Below are 19288 nucleotides of genomic sequence, written 5' to 3' on the forward strand. Positions count from 1 at the left end.
TACAGTATTTCAGACAGGACTAGTTTGGTGGCTACAAGTATTTCAGACAGGACTAGTTTGGTAGCTACAGTATTTCAGATAGGACTAGTTTGGTGGCTACAGTATTTCAGACAGGACTAGTTTGGTGGCTACAGTATTTCAGACAGGACTAGTTTGGTGGCTACAAGTATTTCAGACAGGACTAGTTTGGTGGCTACAGTATTTCAGACAGGACTAGTTTGGTGGCTACAAGTATTTCAGACAGGACTAGTTTGGGTAACGACATGTCTACAGTATTTCAGACAGAACTAGTCTGGGTAACTACATGTTTACAGTATTCCAGACAGGACTAGTTTGGTGGCTACAAGTATTTCAGACAGGACTAGTCTGGGTAACGACATGTCTACAGTATTTCAGACAGGACTAGTTTGGTAAATACATGTCTACAGTATTTCAGACAGGACTAGTTTGGTGGCTACAAGTATTTCAGACAGGACTAGTTTGGTGGCTACAAGTATTTCAGACAGGACTAGTTTGGTGGCTACAAGTATTTCAGACAGGACTAGTTTGGTGGCTAAAAGTATTTCAGATAGGACTCGTTTGGTGGCTACAGTATTTCAGACAGGACTAGTTCGGCTAACTACATGTCTACAGTATTTCAGACAGGACTAGTCTGGGTAACTACAGGTTTACAGTATTCCAGACAGGACTAGTTTGGTGGCTACAAGTATTTCAGATAGGACTAGTTTGCTGGCTACAAGTATTTCAGACAGGACTAGTCTGGGTAACGACATGTCTACAGTATTTCAGATAGGACTAGTTTGGTAACGGCATGTCTACAGTATTTCAGACAGGACTAGTTTGGTGGCTACATGTCTACAGTATTTCAGACAGGATTACTCTGGGTAACTACATGTCTACAGTATTTCAGACGGGATTAGTCTGGGTAACTACATGTCTACAGTATTTCAGACAGGACTAGTCTGGGTAACTACATGTCTACAGTATTTCAGATAGGACTAGTCTGGGTAACTACATGTCTACAGTATTTCAGACAGGACTAGTCTGGGTAACTACATGTCTACAGTATTTCAGATAGGACTAGTTTGGTAACGACATGTCTACAGTATTCCAGAAAGGACTAGTTTGGTGGCTACAGTATTTCAGACAGGACTAGTTTGGTGGCTACAAGTATTTCAGACAGGACTAGTTTGGTAGCTACAGTATTTCAGATAGGACTAGTTTGGTGGCTACAGTATTTCAGACAGGACTAGTTTGGTGGCTACAGTATTTCAGACAGGACTAGTTTGGTGGCTACAAGTATTTCAGACAGGACTAGTTTGGTGGCTACAGTATTTCAGACAGGACTAGTTTGGTGGCTACAAGTATTTCAGACAGGACTAGTTTGGGTAACGACATGTCTACAGTATTTCAGACAGAACTAGTCTGGGTAACTACATGTTTACAGTATTCCAGACAGGACTAGTTTGGTGGCTACAAGTATTTCAGACAGGACTAGTCTGGGTAACGACATGTCTACAGTATTTCAGACAGGACTAGTTTGGTAAATACATGTCTACAGTATTTCAGACAGGACTAGTTTGGTGGCTACAAGTATTTCAGACAGGACTAGTTTGGTGGCTACAAGTATTTCAGACAGGACTAGTTTGGTGGCTACAAGTATTTCAGACAGGACTAGTTTGGTGGCTAAAAGTATTTCAGATAGGACTCGTTTGGTGGCTACAGTATTTCAGACAGGACTAGTTCGGCTAACTACATGTCTACAGTATTTCAGACAGGACTAGTCTGGGTAACTACAGGTTTACAGTATTCCAGACAGGACTAGTTTGGTGGCTACAAGTATTTCAGATAGGACTAGTTTGCTGGCTACAAGTATTTCAGACAGGACTAGTCTGGGTAACGACATGTCTACAGTATTTCAGATAGGACTAGTTTGGTGGCTACATGTCTACAGTATTTCAGACAGGATTACTCTGGGTAACTACATGTCTACAGTATTTCAGACGGGATTAGTCTGGGTAACTACATGTCTACAGTATTTCAGACAGGACTAGTCTGGGTAACTACATGTCTACAGTATTTCAGATAGGACTAGTCTGGGTAACTACATGTCTACAGTATTTCAGACAGGACTAGTCTGGGTAACTACATGTCTACAGTATTTCAGACAGGACTAGTTTGGTGGCTAAAGTATTTCAGACAGGACTAGTTTGATGGCTAAAGTATTTCAGACAGGACTAGTTTGGTAACTACATGTCTACAGTATTTCAGATAGGACTAGTCTGGGTAACTACATGTCTACAGTATTTCAGACAGGACTAGTCTGGGTAACTACATGTCTACAGTATTTCAGACAGGACTAGTTTGGTGGCTAAAGTATTTCAGACAGGACTAGTTTGGTAACTACATGTCTACAGTATTTCAGACAGGACTAGTTTGGTAACTACATGTCTACAGTATTTCAGACAGGACTAGTCTGGGTAACTACAGGTCTACAGTATTTCAGATAGGACTAGTTTGGTAACTACATGTCTACAGTATTTCAGACAGGACTAGTTTGGTAACTACATGTCTACAGTATTTCAGACAGGACTAGTCTGGGTAACTACATGTCTACAGTATTTCAGACAGGACTATTTTGGAAACTACATGTCTACAGTATTTCAGACAGGACTAGTTTGGTAACTACATGTCTACAGTATTTCAGATAGGACTAGTCTGGGTAACTACATGTCTACAGTATTTCAGACAGGACTAGTTTGGTAACTACATGTCTACAGTATTTCAGACAGGACTAGTTTGGGTAACTACATGTATACGGTATTTCAGACAGGACTAGTCTGGGTAACTCCATGTCTACAGTATTTCAGACAGGACTAGTTTGGTGGTTATATGTTTGGTGGTTATATGTCTACAGTATTTCAGACAGGACTAGTTTGGTAACTACATGTCTACAGTATTTCAGACAGGAGTAGTCTGGGTAACTCCATGTCTACAGTATTTCAGACAGGACTAGTTTGGTGGTTATATGTTTGGTGGTTATATGTCTACAGTATTTCAGACAGGACTAGTTTGGTAACTACATGTCTACAGTATTTCAGACAGGACTAGTTTGGTGGTTTTATGTTTGGTGGTTATATTTCAGAAAGGACTCATCAGAATAGGTTGCTTTCCTCTCTTGGAATAATAGCTCAACTAGTCTGCAACCATGGTTGGGGGGAGCACAAAAGGTCTGTGCATGGCCCTGGCCCTGATCAATATGTTTGTGACCATAAGGAATCACAAAACACTTTATTTTTAATTAAAGGTGGCGCACCGCTGAGTCCTGCTGGATGCAGCCTGGCTCACCTGGGAGTAGGGCGTGGTCAGGAGTGGGTGGGTCAGGGTGTGGATCCTCCAATCAGAGCGCACAAGGAGGGAGGGGTTCGTATGGAGCACTACACCACTCCTCCCAGCAACACGACAGCCAATCAGAACACTGGGATCCTGAGTGACAGGAACACAGGCCAATCAGGCAGTAAAACACTCCACGTAACAAAAAGCTTTACTAGATCAAAAGAAAACAACCCAAGTCTTCTAGTTTATTAATTCGGCCATTTTGAAATTACCACACATAAAACTGGATAAAGCCATACATACACGAGGTAAATAATGGAGGATAACACACAAAAAAGTCTGGGACTTATTTCCATTGTGGTCCTCTTGAGACAAGATGGCTGGACAAGATCCAACACAGTATGACAGAGAAGTCAAAAACCTTGTGTAGAAGAGAGAGGGATGGAGGGAGACATGGCGAGAGGGATGAGGGAGGGAGACAGAGCGAGGGGGGTGGATGGAGGGAGACAGAGCGAGGGGGGTGGATGGAGGGAGACAGAGCGAGGGGGGTGGATGGAGGGAGACAGAGCGAGGGGGGTGGATGGAGGGAGACAGAGCGAGGGGGGTGGAAGAAGGGAGACAGAGCGAGGGGGGTGGAGGGAGGGAGACAGAGCGAGGGGGGTGGAGGGAGACAGAGCGAGGGGGGTGGAGGGAGGGAGACAGAGCGAGGGGGGTGGAAGAAGGGAGACAGAGCGAGGGGGGTGGAAGAAGGGAGACAGAGCGAGGGGGGTGGAGGGAGGGAGACAGAGCGAGGGGGTGGGGGGAGGGAGACAGAGCGAGGGGGGTGGAGGGAGACAGAGCGAGGGGGGTGGAGGGAGGGAGACAGAGCGAGGGGGTGGGGGGAGGGAGACAGAGCGAGGGGGGTGGAGGGAGACAGAGCGGGGTGGATGGAGGGAGGGAGACAGAGCGAGAGGGGTGGAGGGAGACAGAGCGAGGGGGGTGGAGGGAGGGAGACAGAGCGAGGGGGGTGGAGGGAGGGAGGCAGAGCGAGGGGGGTGGAGGGAGGGCGAGGGAGGTGGAGGGAGGGAGGGAGACAGAGCGAGGGGGGTGGAGGGAGGGAGGCAGAGCGAGGGGGGTGGAGGGAGGGCGAGGGAGGTGGAGGGAGGGAGACAGAGCGTTGGAGGGAGACAGAGCGACGGAGGGATGGAGAGAGAAGGATGGAGGGAGGGATAGAGAGAGAGAGGAATGAGGGAGGGATAGAGACAGACAGAGAGAGACGGATGGAAGGAGACAGAGAGAGAGGGATGGAGGGAGACAGAGAGAGAGGGATGGAGGGAGGGACAGAGTACCTGGGTGTTAGGAGCGATGAGTCTGTAGAAAGATCCAGCCTGGATCAGAGGAAACCAGCGTACCGATGACCTCACAAACAACAGCTCTACCTGAGTAAGGGAGACAGAAACAGAGCGAGAGGGAGACAGACACCAGAGGAAGACAGACACCAGAGGGAGAGACACCAGAGGGAGAGGGAGACAGAAACATAGCGAAAGGGAGAAAGACACAAGAGGGAGACAGAGTGAGAGGGAGACAGAGTGAGAGGGAGAGAGGGAGACAGAGCGAGAGAGAGGTCATGATCAGCTGAGCTCCTGCATTTTTCAGCATTTTCATAAAAAATAATAGATTTAGAGTTAGATAAACTTAGATTTTTTTGTCAGGAACATATACAGGATGCTACCCTCTACAACATAACCTTCACTATGTCACCAGGACATATACAGGATACTACCCTCTACAACATAACCTTCACTATGTCACCAGGACATATACAGGATACTACCCTCTACAACATAACCTTCACTATGTCACCAGGACATATACAGGATACTACCCTCTACAACATAACCTTCACTATGTCACCAGGACATATACAGGATACTACCCTCTACAACATAACCTTCACTATGTCACCAGGACATATACAGGATGCTACCCTCTACAACACTATGTCACCAGGACATATACAGGATACTACCCTCTACAACACTATGTCACCAGGACATATACAGGATACTACCCTCTACAACACTATGTCACCAGGACATATACAGGATACTACCCTCTACAACATAACCTTCACTATGTCACCAGGACATATACAGGATACTACCCTCTACAACACTATGTCACCAGGTCATATACAGGATACTACCATCTACAACGTAACCTTCACTATGTCACCAGGACATATACAGGATACTACCCTCTACAACACTATGTCACCAGGTCATATACAGGATACTACCCTCTACAACGTAACCTTCACTATGTCACCAGGACATATACAGGATACTACCCTCTACAACACTATGTCACCAGGACATATACAGGATACTACCCTCCACAACATAACCTTCACTATGTCACCAGGATATATACAGGATACTACCCTCTACAACACTATGTCACCAGGACATATACAGGATACTACCCTCTACAACACTATGTCACCAGGTCATATACAGGATACTAACCTCTACAACACTATGTCACCAGGACATATACAGGATACTACCCTCTACAACATAACCTTCACTATGTCACCAGAACATATACAGGATACTACCCTCTACAACACTATGTCACCAGGACATATACAGGATACTACCCTCCACAACACTATGTCACCAGGACATAGACAGGATACTACCCTCTACAACACTACGTCACCAGGACATATACAGGATACTACCCTCCTCAACATAACCTTCACTATGTCACCAGGACATATACAGGATGCTACCCTCTACAACATAACCTTCACTATGTCACCAGGACATATACAGGATGCTACCCTCTACAACACTATGTCACCAGGACATATACAGCATACTACCCTCCACAACATAACCTTCACTATGTCACCAGGATATATACAGGATACTACCCTCTACAACATAACCTTCACTATGTCACCAGGACATATACAGGATGCTACCCTCTACAACACTATGTCACCAGGACATATACAGCATACTACCCTCCACAACACTATGTCACCAGGACATTTACAGGATGCTACCCTCTACAACACTATGTCACCAGGACATATACAGGATACTACCCTCTACAACACTGTGTCACCAGGACATATACAGGATACTACCCTCTACAACATAACCTTCACTATGTCACCAGGACATATACAGGATGCTACCCTCTACAACACTATGTCACCAGGACATATACAGGATGCTACCCTCTACAACACTATGTCACCAGGACATATACAGGATACTACCCTCTACAACACTATGTCACCAGGACATATACAGGATACTACCCTCTACAACACTATGTCACCAGGACATATACAGGATGCTACCCTCTACAACATAACCTTCACCATGTCACCAGGACATATACAGGATACTACCCTCTACAACATAACCTTCACTATGTCACCAGGACATATACAGGATACTACCCTCCACAACACTATGTCACCAGGACATATACAGGATGCTACCCTCTACAACACTATGTCACCAGGACATATACAGGATACTACCCTCTACAACATAACCTTCACTATGTCACCAGGACATATACAGGATACTACCCTCCACAACACTATGTCACCAGGACATATACAGGATACTACCCTCTACAACACTATGTCACCAGGACATATACAGGATACTACCCTCTACAGCACTATGTCACCAGGACATATACAGGATACTACCCTCTACAACACTATGTCACCAGGACATATACAGGATACTACCCTCTACAACACTATGTCACCAGGACATATACAGGATACTACCCTCTACAACACAACCTTCACTATGTCACCAGGACATATACAGGATACTACTCTATACTACACTATGTCACCAGGACATATAAAGGATACTACCCTCTACAACACAACCTTCACTATGTCACCAGGACATATACAGGATACTACCCTCTACAACATAACCTTCACTATGTCACCAGGACATATACAGGATACTACCCTCCACAACACTATGTCACCAGGACATATACAGGATGCTACCCTCTACAACACTATGTCACCAGGACATATACAGGATACTACCCTCCACAACACAACCTTCACTATGTCACCAGGACATATACAGGATACTACCCTCCACAACACTATGTCACCAGGACATATACAGGATACTACCCTACACAACACAACCTTCACTATGTCACCAGGTCATATACAGGATACTACCCTCTACAACACTATGTCACCAGGACATATACAGGATACTACCCTCTACAACACTATGTCACCAGGACATATACAGGATACTACCCTCTACAACACAACCTTCACTATGTCACCAGGACATATACAGGATACTACTCTATACTACACTATGTCACCAGGACATATAAAGGATACTACCCTCTACAACACTATGTCACCAGGACATATACAGGATACTACCCTCCACAACACTATGTCACCAGGACATATACAGGATACTACCCTCTACAGCACTATGTCACCAGGACATATACAGGATACTACCCTCTACAACACAACCTTCACTATGTCACCAGGACATATACAGGATACTACCCTCTACAACACTATGTCACCAGGACATATACAGGATACTACCCTCTACAGCACTATGTCACCAGGACATATACAGGATACTACCCTCCACAACACAACCTTCACTATGTCACCAGGACATATACAGGATACTACCCTCTACAACACTATGTCACCAGGACATATACAGGATACTACCCTCTACAGCACTATGTCACCAGGACATATACAGGATACTACCCTCTACAACACTATGTCACCAGGACATATACAGGATACTACCCTCCACAACACTATGTCACCAGGACATATACAGGATGCTACCCTCTACAACACTATGTCACCAGGACAAATACAGGATACCCTCTACAACACTATGTCACCAGGACATATACAGGATACTACCCTCTACAACACTATGTCACCAGGACAAATACAGGATACCCTCTACAACACTATGTCACCAGGACATATACAGGATACTACCCTCCACAACACAACCTTCACTATGTCACCAGGACATATACAGGATACTACCCTCTACAACACTATGTCACCAGGACAAATACAGGATACCCTCTACAACACTATGTCACCAGGACATATACAGGATACTACCCTCTACAACACTATGTCACCAGGACATATACAGGATACTACCCTCTACAACACTATGTCCCCAGGACATATACAGGATGCTACCCTCTACAGCACTATGTCACCAGGACATATACAGGATACTACCCTCCACAACACTATGTCACCAGGACATATACAGGATGCTACCCTCTACAACACTATGTCACCAGGACATATACAGGATACTACCCTCTACAACATAACCTTCACTATGTCACCAGGGCATATACAGGATGCTACCCTCCACAACATAACCTTCACTATGTCACCAGGACATATACAGGATGCTACCCTCTACAACATAACCTTCACTATGTCACCAGGACATATACAGGATGCTACACTCCACAACATAACCTTCACTATGTCATCAGGACATATACAGGATACTACCCTCCACTACACTATGTCACCAGGACATATACAGGATGCTACCCTCCACAACACTATGTCACCAGGACATATACAGGATGCTACCCTCCACAACACTATGTCACCAGGACATATACAGGATGCTACCCTCCACAACATAACCTTCACTATGTCATCAGGACACATACAGGATACTACCCTCCACTACACTATGTCACCAGGACATATACAGGATGCTACCCTCCACAACACTATGTCACCAGGACATATACAGGATGCTACCCTCCACAACATAACCTTCACTATGTCATCAGGACACATACAGGATACTACCCTCCACTACACTATGTCACCAGGACATATACAGGATACTACCCTCCACTACACTATGTCACCAGGACATATACAGGATACTACCCTCTACAACACTATGTCACCAGGACATATACAGGATACTACCCTCTACAACACTATGTCCCCAGGACATATACAGGATGCTACCCTCTACAGCACTATGTCACCAGGACATATACAGGATACTACCCTCCACAACACTATGTCAACAGGACATATACAGGATGCTACCCTCCACAACATAACCTTCACTATGTCACCAGGACATATACAGGATGCTACCCTCTACAACATAACCTTCACTATGTCACCAGGACATATACAGGATGCTACCCTCCACAACATAACCTTCACTATGTCATCAGGACATATACAGGATACTACCCTCCACTACACTATGTCACCAGGACATATACAGGATGCTACCCTCCACAACACTATGTCACCAGGACATATACAGGATGCTACCCTCCACAACATAACCTTCACTATGTCATCAGGACACATACAGGATACTAACCTCCACTACACTATGTCACCAGGACATATACAGGATACTACCCTCTACAACACTATGTCACCAGGACATATACAGGATACTACTCTCCACTACACTATGTCACCAGGACATGTACAGGATACTACCCTCTACAACACTATGTCACCAGGACATATACAGGATACTACCCTCCACTACACTATGTCACCAGGACATATACAGGATGCTACCCTCTACAACATAACCTTCACCATGTCACCAGGACATATACAGGATACTACCCTCCACAACACTATGTTACCAGGACATATACAGGATACTACCCTCTACAACACTATGTCACCAGGACATATACAGGATACTACCCTCCACAACACTATGTTACCAGGACATATACAGGTTACTACCCTCTACAACACTATGTCACCAGGACATATACAGGATACTACCCTCTACAACACTATGTCACCAGGACATATACAGGATACTACCCTCCACAACACTATGTCACCAGGACATATACAGGATACTACCCTCTACAACACTATGTCACCAGGACATATACAGGATACTACCCTCTACAACACTATGTCACCAGGACATATACAGGATACTACCCTCTACAACACTATGTCACCAGGACATATACAGGATACTACCCTCCACAACACTATGTCACCAGGACATATACAGGACACTACCCTCTACAGCACTATGTCACCAGGACATATACAGGATACTACCCTCCACAACACTATGTCACCAGGACATAGACAGGATACTACCCTCTACAACACTACGTCACCAGGACATAGACAGGATACTACCCTCTACAACACTATGTCACCAGGACATATACAGGATACTACCCTCCACAACACAACCTTCACTATGTCACCAGGACATATACAGGATACTACCCTCCACAACACTATGTCACCAGGACATATACAGGATACTACCCTACACAACACAACCTTCACTATGTCACCAGGTCATATACAGGATACTACCCTCTACAACACTATGTCACCAGGACATATACAGGATACTACCCTCTACAACATTATGTCACCAGGACATATACAGGATACTACCCTCTACAACACAACCTTCACTATGTCACCAGGACATATACAGGATACTACTCTATACTACACTATGTCACCAGGACATATAAAGGATACTACCCTCTACAACACTATGTCACCAGGACATATACAGGATACTACCCTCCACAACACTATGTCACCAGGACATATACAGGATACTACCCTCTACAGCACTATGTCACCAGGACATATACAGGATACTACCCTCTACAACACAACCTTCACTATGTCACCAGGACATATACAGGATACTACCCTCTACAACACTATGTCACCAGGACATATACAGGATACTACCCTCTACAGCACTATGTCACCAGGACATATACAGGATACTACCCTCCACAACACAACCTTCACTATGTCACCAGGACATATACAGGATACTACCCTCTACAACACTATGTCACCAGGACATATACAGGATACTACCCTCTACAGCACTATGTCACCAGGACATATACAGGATACTACCCTCTACAACACTATGTCACCAGGACATATACAGGATACTACCCTCCACAACACTATGTCACCAGGACATATACAGGATGCTACCCTCTACAACACTATGTCACCAGGACAAATACAGGATACCCTCTACAACACTATGTCACCAGGACATATACAGGATACTACCCTCTACAACACTATGTCACCAGGACAAATACAGGATACCCTCTACAACACTATGTCACCAGGACATATACAGGATACTACCCTCCACAACACAACCTTCACTATGTCACCAGGACATATACAGGATACTACCCTCTACAACACTATGTCACCAGGACAAATACAGGATACCCTCTACAACACTATGTCACCAGGACATATACAGGATACTACCCTCTACAACACTATGTCACCAGGACATATACAGGATACTACCCTCTACAACACTATGTCCCCAGGACATATACAGGATGCTACCCTCTACAGCACTATGTCACCAGGACATATACAGGATACTACCCTCCACAACACTATGTCACCAGGACATATACAGGATGCTACCCTCTACAACACTATGTCACCAGGACATATACAGGATACTACCCTCTACAACATAACCTTCACTATGTCACCAGGGCATATACAGGATGCTACCCTCCACAACATAACCTTCACTATGTCACCAGGACATATACAGGATGCTACCCTCTACAACATAACCTTCACTATGTCACCAGGACATATACAGGATGCTACACTCCACAACATAACCTTCACTATGTCATCAGGACATATACAGGATACTACCCTCCACTACACTATGTCACCAGGACATATACAGGATGCTACCCTCCACAACACTATGTCACCAGGACATATACAGGATGCTACCCTCCACAACACTATGTCACCAGGACATATACAGGATGCTACCCTCCACAACATAACCTTCACTATGTCATCAGGACACATACAGGATACTACCCTCCACTACACTATGTCACCAGGACATATACAGGATGCTACCCTCCACAACACTATGTCACCAGGACATATACAGGATGCTACCCTCCACAACATAACCTTCACTATGTCATCAGGACACATACAGGATACTACCCTCCACTACACTATGTCACCAGGACATATACAGGATACTACCCTCCACTACACTATGTCACCAGGACATATACAGGATACTACCCTCTACAACACTATGTCACCAGGACATATACAGGATACTACCCTCTACAACACTATGTCCCCAGGACATATACAGGATGCTACCCTCTACAGCACTATGTCACCAGGACATATACAGGATACTACCCTCCACAACACTATGTCAACAGGACATATACAGGATGCTACCCTCCACAACATAACCTTCACTATGTCACCAGGACATATACAGGATGCTACCCTCTACAACATAACCTTCACTATGTCACCAGGACATATACAGGATGCTACCCTCCACAACATAACCTTCACTATGTCATCAGGACATATACAGGATACTACCCTCCACTACACTATGTCACCAGGACATATACAGGATGCTACCCTCCACAACACTATGTCACCAGGACATATACAGGATGCTACCCTCCACAACATAACCTTCACTATGTCATCAGGACACATACAGGATACTAACCTCCACTACACTATGTCACCAGGACATATACAGGATACTACCCTCTACAACACTATGTCACCAGGACATATACAGGATACTACTCTCCACTACACTATGTCACCAGGACATGTACAGGATACTACCCTCTACAACACTATGTCACCAGGACATATACAGGATACTACCCTCCACTACACTATGTCACCAGGACATATACAGGATGCTACCCTCTACAACATAACCTTCACCATGTCACCAGGACATATACAGGATACTACCCTCCACAACACTATGTTACCAGGACATATACAGGATACTACCCTCTACAACACTATGTCACCAGGACATATACAGGATACTACCCTCCACAACACTATGTTACCAGGACATATACAGGTTACTACCCTCTACAACACTATGTCACCAGGACATATACAGGATACTACCCTCTACAACACTATGTCACCAGGACATATACAGGATACTACCCTCCACAACACTATGTCACCAGGACATATACAGGATACTACCCTCTACAACACTATGTCACCAGGACATATACAGGATACTACCCTCTACAACACTATGTCACCAGGACATATACAGGATACTACCCTCTACAACACTATGTCACCAGGACATATACAGGATACTACCCTCCACAACACTATGTCACCAGGACATATACAGGACACTACCCTCTACAGCACTATGTCACCAGGACATATACAGGATACTACCCTCCACAACACTATGTCACCAGGACATAGACAGGATACTACCCTCTACAACACTACGTCACCAGGACATAGACAGGATACTACCCTCTACAACACTATGTCACCAGGACATAGACAGGATACTACCCTCTACAACACTACGTCACCAGGACATAGACAGGATACTACCCTCTACAACACTACGTCACCAGGACATAGACAGGATACTACCCTCTACAACACTATGTCACCAGGTCATATACAGGATACTACCCTCTACAACACTATGTCACCAGGTCATATACAGGATACTACCCTCTACAACACAACCTTCACTATGTCACCAGGTCATATACAGGATACTACCCTCTACAACACTATGTCACCAGGTCATATACAGGATTCTACCCTCTACAACACTATGTCACCAGGTCATATACAGGATACTACCCTCTAAAACATAACCTTCACTATGTCACCAGGTCATATACAGGATACTACCCTCTACAACACTATGTCACCAGGACATATACAGGATACTACCCTCCACAACACTATGTCACCAGGACATAGACAGGATACTACCCTCTACAACACTACGTCACCAGGACATAGACAGGATTCTACCCTCCACAACACTATGTCACCAGGACATATACAGGATACTACCCTCCACAACACTATGTCACCAGGACATAGACAGGATACTACCCTCTACAACACTACGTCACCAGGACATAGACAGGATACTACCCTCTACAACACTACGTCACCAGGACATATACAGGATACTACCCTCCACAACACTATGTCACCAGGACATATACAGGATACTACCCTCTACAACACTATGTCACCAGGACATATACAGGATACTACCCTCCACAACACTATGTCACCAGGTCATATACAGGATACTACCCTCTACAACACTATGTCACCAGGACATATACAGGATACTACCCTCTACAACACTATGTCACCAGGACATATACAGGATACTACCCTCTACAACATAATCTTCACTCCAAATCAAAACTCAAAACCTGATTTTGGATGGAATCACCTGGAAGGGTGATTAGGGTTAAGACAAGAGGCTTAAAACAACCAAATATTATTATTCTAAACATATACAGCAAATGCTCTGGAAAACAGAAACCTGAAAACACCATCCAACCTGGAACTGAAATCACCATCCAACCTGGAACTGAAAACACCATCCAACCTGGAACTGAAATCACCATCCAACCTGAAACCTGAAAACACCATCCAACCTGGAACTGAAATCACCATCCAACCTGGAACCTGAAGACACCATCCAACCTGGAACTGAAAACACCATCCAACCTGGAACTGAAAACACCATCCAACCTGGAACCTGAAGACACCATCCAACCTGGAACTGAAAACACCATCCAACCTGGAACCCGAAAACACCATCCAACCTGGAACCTGAAAACACCATCCAACCTGGAACTGAAAACACCATCCAACCTGGAACTGAAAACACCATCCAACCTGGATCCTGAAAACACCATACAACCTGGAACTGAAAACACCATCCAACCTGGAACCCGAAAACACCATCCAACCTGGAACCTGAAAACACCATCCAACCTGGAACCTGAAAACACCATCTAACCTGGAACCTGAAAACACCCTCCAACCTGGAACCTGAAAACACCATCAAACCTGGAACTGAAAACACCATCCAACCTGGAACCTGACAATGGCAGGAGAGTCGAACAGTCTACCCCACCCAAATTGAGATGTGCCCTTTAGCACCAATGGCAGGAGAGTCAAACAGTCTACCCCACCCAAATGGAGAGGTGCCCTTTAGCCCAACAATTGCAGGAGAGTCGAACAGTCTACCCCACCCAAATGGAGGTGCCCTTTAGCCCAACAATAGCAGGAGAGTCAAACAGTCTACCCCACCCAAATGGAGAGGTGCCCTTTAGCCCAACAATGGCAGGAGAGTCAAACAGTCTACCCCACCCAAATGGAGAGGTGCCCTTTAGCACCAATGGCAGGAGAGTTGAACAGTCTACTCCACCCAAATGGAGAGGTGCCCTTTAGCCCAACAATGGCAGGAGAGTCAAACAGTCTACCCCACCCAAATGGAGAGGTGCCCTTTAGCACCAATGGCAGGAGAGTTGAACAGTCTACCCCACCCAAATGGAGAGGCCTTAGAAGCTGCCTCCCGCTGTTCAGAGGTAATTAAAATACAGTACCCTGTGTATGTAAAGAATGATAAGGCAAGAAAAGATTACAAAATGAAGCTCCATATGGAAAATCAAGAGACACTTTTAGCTGACTATTATAAAAATGCAACCTCCTCTTCCACACAAACCATCCCCTGGCACAGTGCTATATTAACCAGACCATCCCCTGGTACAGTGCTATATTAACCAGACCATCCCCTGGCACAGTGCTATATTAACCAGACCATCCCCTGGTACAGTGCTATATTAACCAGACCATCCCCTGGTACAGTGTTATATTAACCAGACCATCCCCTGGCACAGTGCTATATTAACCAGGCCATCCCCTGGCATGGCACAGTGCTATATTAACCAGGCCATCCCCTGGCATGACACAGTGCTATATTAACCAGACCATCCCCTGGTACAGTGCTATATTAACCAGACCATCCCCTGGTACAGTGTTATATTAACCAGACCATCCCCTGGCACAGTGCTATATTAACCAGACCATCCCCTGGTACAGTGCTATATTAACACAGACCATCCCCTGGTACAGTGTTATATTAACCAGACCATCCCCTGGTACAGTGCTATATTAACCAGACCATCCCCTGGTACAGTGCTATATTAACCAGACCATCCCCTGGCACAGTGCTATATTAACCAGACCATCCCCTGGTACAGTGCTATATTAACCAGACCATCCCCTGGTACAGTGCTATATTAACCAGACCATCCCCTGGCACAGTGTTATATTAACCAGACCATCCCCTGGTACAGTGCTATATTAACCAGACCCCTGGCACAGTGCTATATTAACCAGACCATCCCCTGGTACAGTGCTATATTAACACAGACCATCCCCTGGTACAGTGTTATATTAACCAGACCATCCCCTGGTACAGTGCTATATTAACCAGACCATCCCCTGGTACAGTGCTATATTAACCAGACCATCCCCTGGCACAGTGCTATATTAACCAGACCATCCCCTGGTACAGTGCTATATTAACCAGACCATCCCCTGGTACAGTGCTATATTAACCAGACCATCCCCTGGCACAGTGCTATATTAACCAGACCATCCCCTGGTACAGTGCTATATTAACCAGACCATCCCCTGGTACAGTGCTATATTAACCAGACCATCCCCTGGTACAGTGCTATATTAACCAGACCATCCCCTGGTACAGTGTTATATTAACCAGACCATCCCCTGGCACAGTGCTATATTAACCAGACCATCCCCTGGCATGGCACAGTGATATATTAACCAGACCATCCCCTGGTACAGTGCTATATTAACCAGACCATCCCCTGGCATGGCACAGTGCTATATTAACCAGACCATCCCCTGGTACAGTGCTATATTAACCAGACCATCCCCTGGCACAGTGCTATATTAACCAGACCATCCCCTGGCACAGTGCTATATTAACCAGACCATCCCCTGGTACAGTGTTATATTAACCAGACCATCCCCTGGCACAGTGCTATATTAACCAGACCATCCCCTGGCACAGTGCTATATTAACCAGACCATCCCCTGGTACAGTGCTATATTAACCAGACCATCCCCTGGCACAGTGCTATATTAACCAGACCATCCCCTGGCACAGTGCTATATTAACCAGACCATCACCTGGCATAGTGTTATATTAACCAGACCATCCCCTGGTACAGTGCTATATTAACCAGACCATCCCCTGGCACAGTGCTATATTAACCAGACCATCCCCTGGTACAGTGCTATATTAACCAGACCATCCCCTGGTACAGTGCTATATTAACCAGACCATCCCCTGGTACAGTGCTATATTAACCAGACCATCCCCTGGCACAGTGCTATATTAACCAGACCATCCCCTGGCACAGTGCTATATTAACCAGACCATCACCTGGCATAGTGCTATATTAACCAGACCATCCCCTGGTACAGTGTTATATTAACCAGACCATCCCCTGGCACAGTGTTATATTAACCAGACCATCCCCTGGTACAGTGCTATATTAACCAGACCATCCCCTGGTACAGTGCTATATTAACCAGACCCCTGGTACAGTGCTATATTAACCAGACCATCCCCTGGTACAGTGCTATATTAACCAGACCATCCCCTGGTACAGTGCTATATTAACCAGACCATCCCCTGGTACAGTGCTATATTAACCAGACCATCCCCTGGTACAGTGCTATATTAACCAGACCATCCCCTGGTACAGTGCTATATTAACCAGACCATCCCCTGGTACAGTGTTATATTAACCAGACCATCCCCTGGTACAGTGTTATATTAACCAGACCATCCCCTGGTACAGTGCTATATTAACCAGACCATCCCCTGGTACAGTGCTATATTAACCAGACCATCCCCTGGTACAGTGCTATATTAACCAGACCATCCCCTGGCACAGTGCTATATTAACCAGACCATCCCCTGGTACAGTGTTATATTAACCAGACCATCCCCTGGTACAGTGCTATATTAACCAGACCATCCCCTGGTACAGTGCAATATTAACCAGACCATCCCCTGGTACAGTGCTATATTAACCAGACCATCCCCTGGTACAGTGCTATATTAACCAGACCATCCCCTGGTACAGTGCTATATTAACCAGACCATCCCCTGGCACAGTGCTATATTAACCAGACCCCTGGTACAGTGTTATATTAACCAGACCATCCCCTGGTACAGTGTTATATTAACCAGACCATCCCCTGGTACAGTGCTATATTAACCAGACCATCCCCTGGTACAGTGCTATATTAACCAGACCATCCCCTGGTACAGTGCTATATTAACCAGACCATCCCCTGGCACAGTGCTATATTAACCAGACCCCTGGTACAGTGCTATATTAACCAGACCATCCCCTGGTACAGTGCTATATTAACCAGACCATCCCCTGGTACAGTGCTATATTAACCAGACCATCCCCTGGTACAGTGCTATATTAACCAGACCATCCCCTGGTACAGTGCTATATTAACCAGACCATCCCCTGGTACAGTGCTATATTAACCAGACCATCCCCTGGCACAGTGCTATATTAACCAGACCCCTGGTACAGTGCTATATTAACCAGACCATCCCCTGGTACAGTGTTATATTAACCAGACCATCCCCTGGTACAGTACTATATTAACCAGACCATCCCCTGGTACAGTGCTATATTAACCAGACCATCCCCTGGTACAGTGCTATATTAACCAGACCATCCCCTGGCACAGTGCTATATTAACCAGACCATCCCCTGGTACAGTGCTATATTAACCAGACCATCCCCTGGTACAGTGCTATATTAACACAGACCATCCCCTGGTACAGTGCTATATTAACCAGACCATCCCCTGGTACAGTGCTATATTAACCAGACCATCCCCTGG

At 45.3% G+C, this 19288-nt stretch overlaps 1 protein-coding gene across 1 annotated transcript in view; it reads right to left on the bottom strand.

Annotated features, from left to right (window-relative positions):
- The window catches only part of ctc1 (CST telomere replication complex component 1), a 65455-nt gene that overhangs the window by 27897 nt on the left and 18270 nt on the right, over positions 1-19288 (bottom strand). The window contains exons 12-13 of the mRNA XM_090214957.1: positions 4665-4754; positions 3349-3486 (exon numbers count right to left, since the gene is read on the bottom strand). Coding sequence (XP_090071083.1) covers positions 3349-3486; positions 4665-4754 — 228 coding nt within the window. The remainder of the gene's footprint in view (positions 1-3348; positions 3487-4664; positions 4755-19288) is intronic.

The sequence above is a fragment of the Oncorhynchus mykiss genome, chromosome 21 (assembly GCF_057628025.1).
Source record: "Oncorhynchus mykiss isolate SJ-2025 chromosome 21, ASM5762802v1, whole genome shotgun sequence".
NCBI classification, from domain to species: domain Eukaryota; kingdom Metazoa; phylum Chordata; class Actinopteri; order Salmoniformes; family Salmonidae; genus Oncorhynchus; species Oncorhynchus mykiss.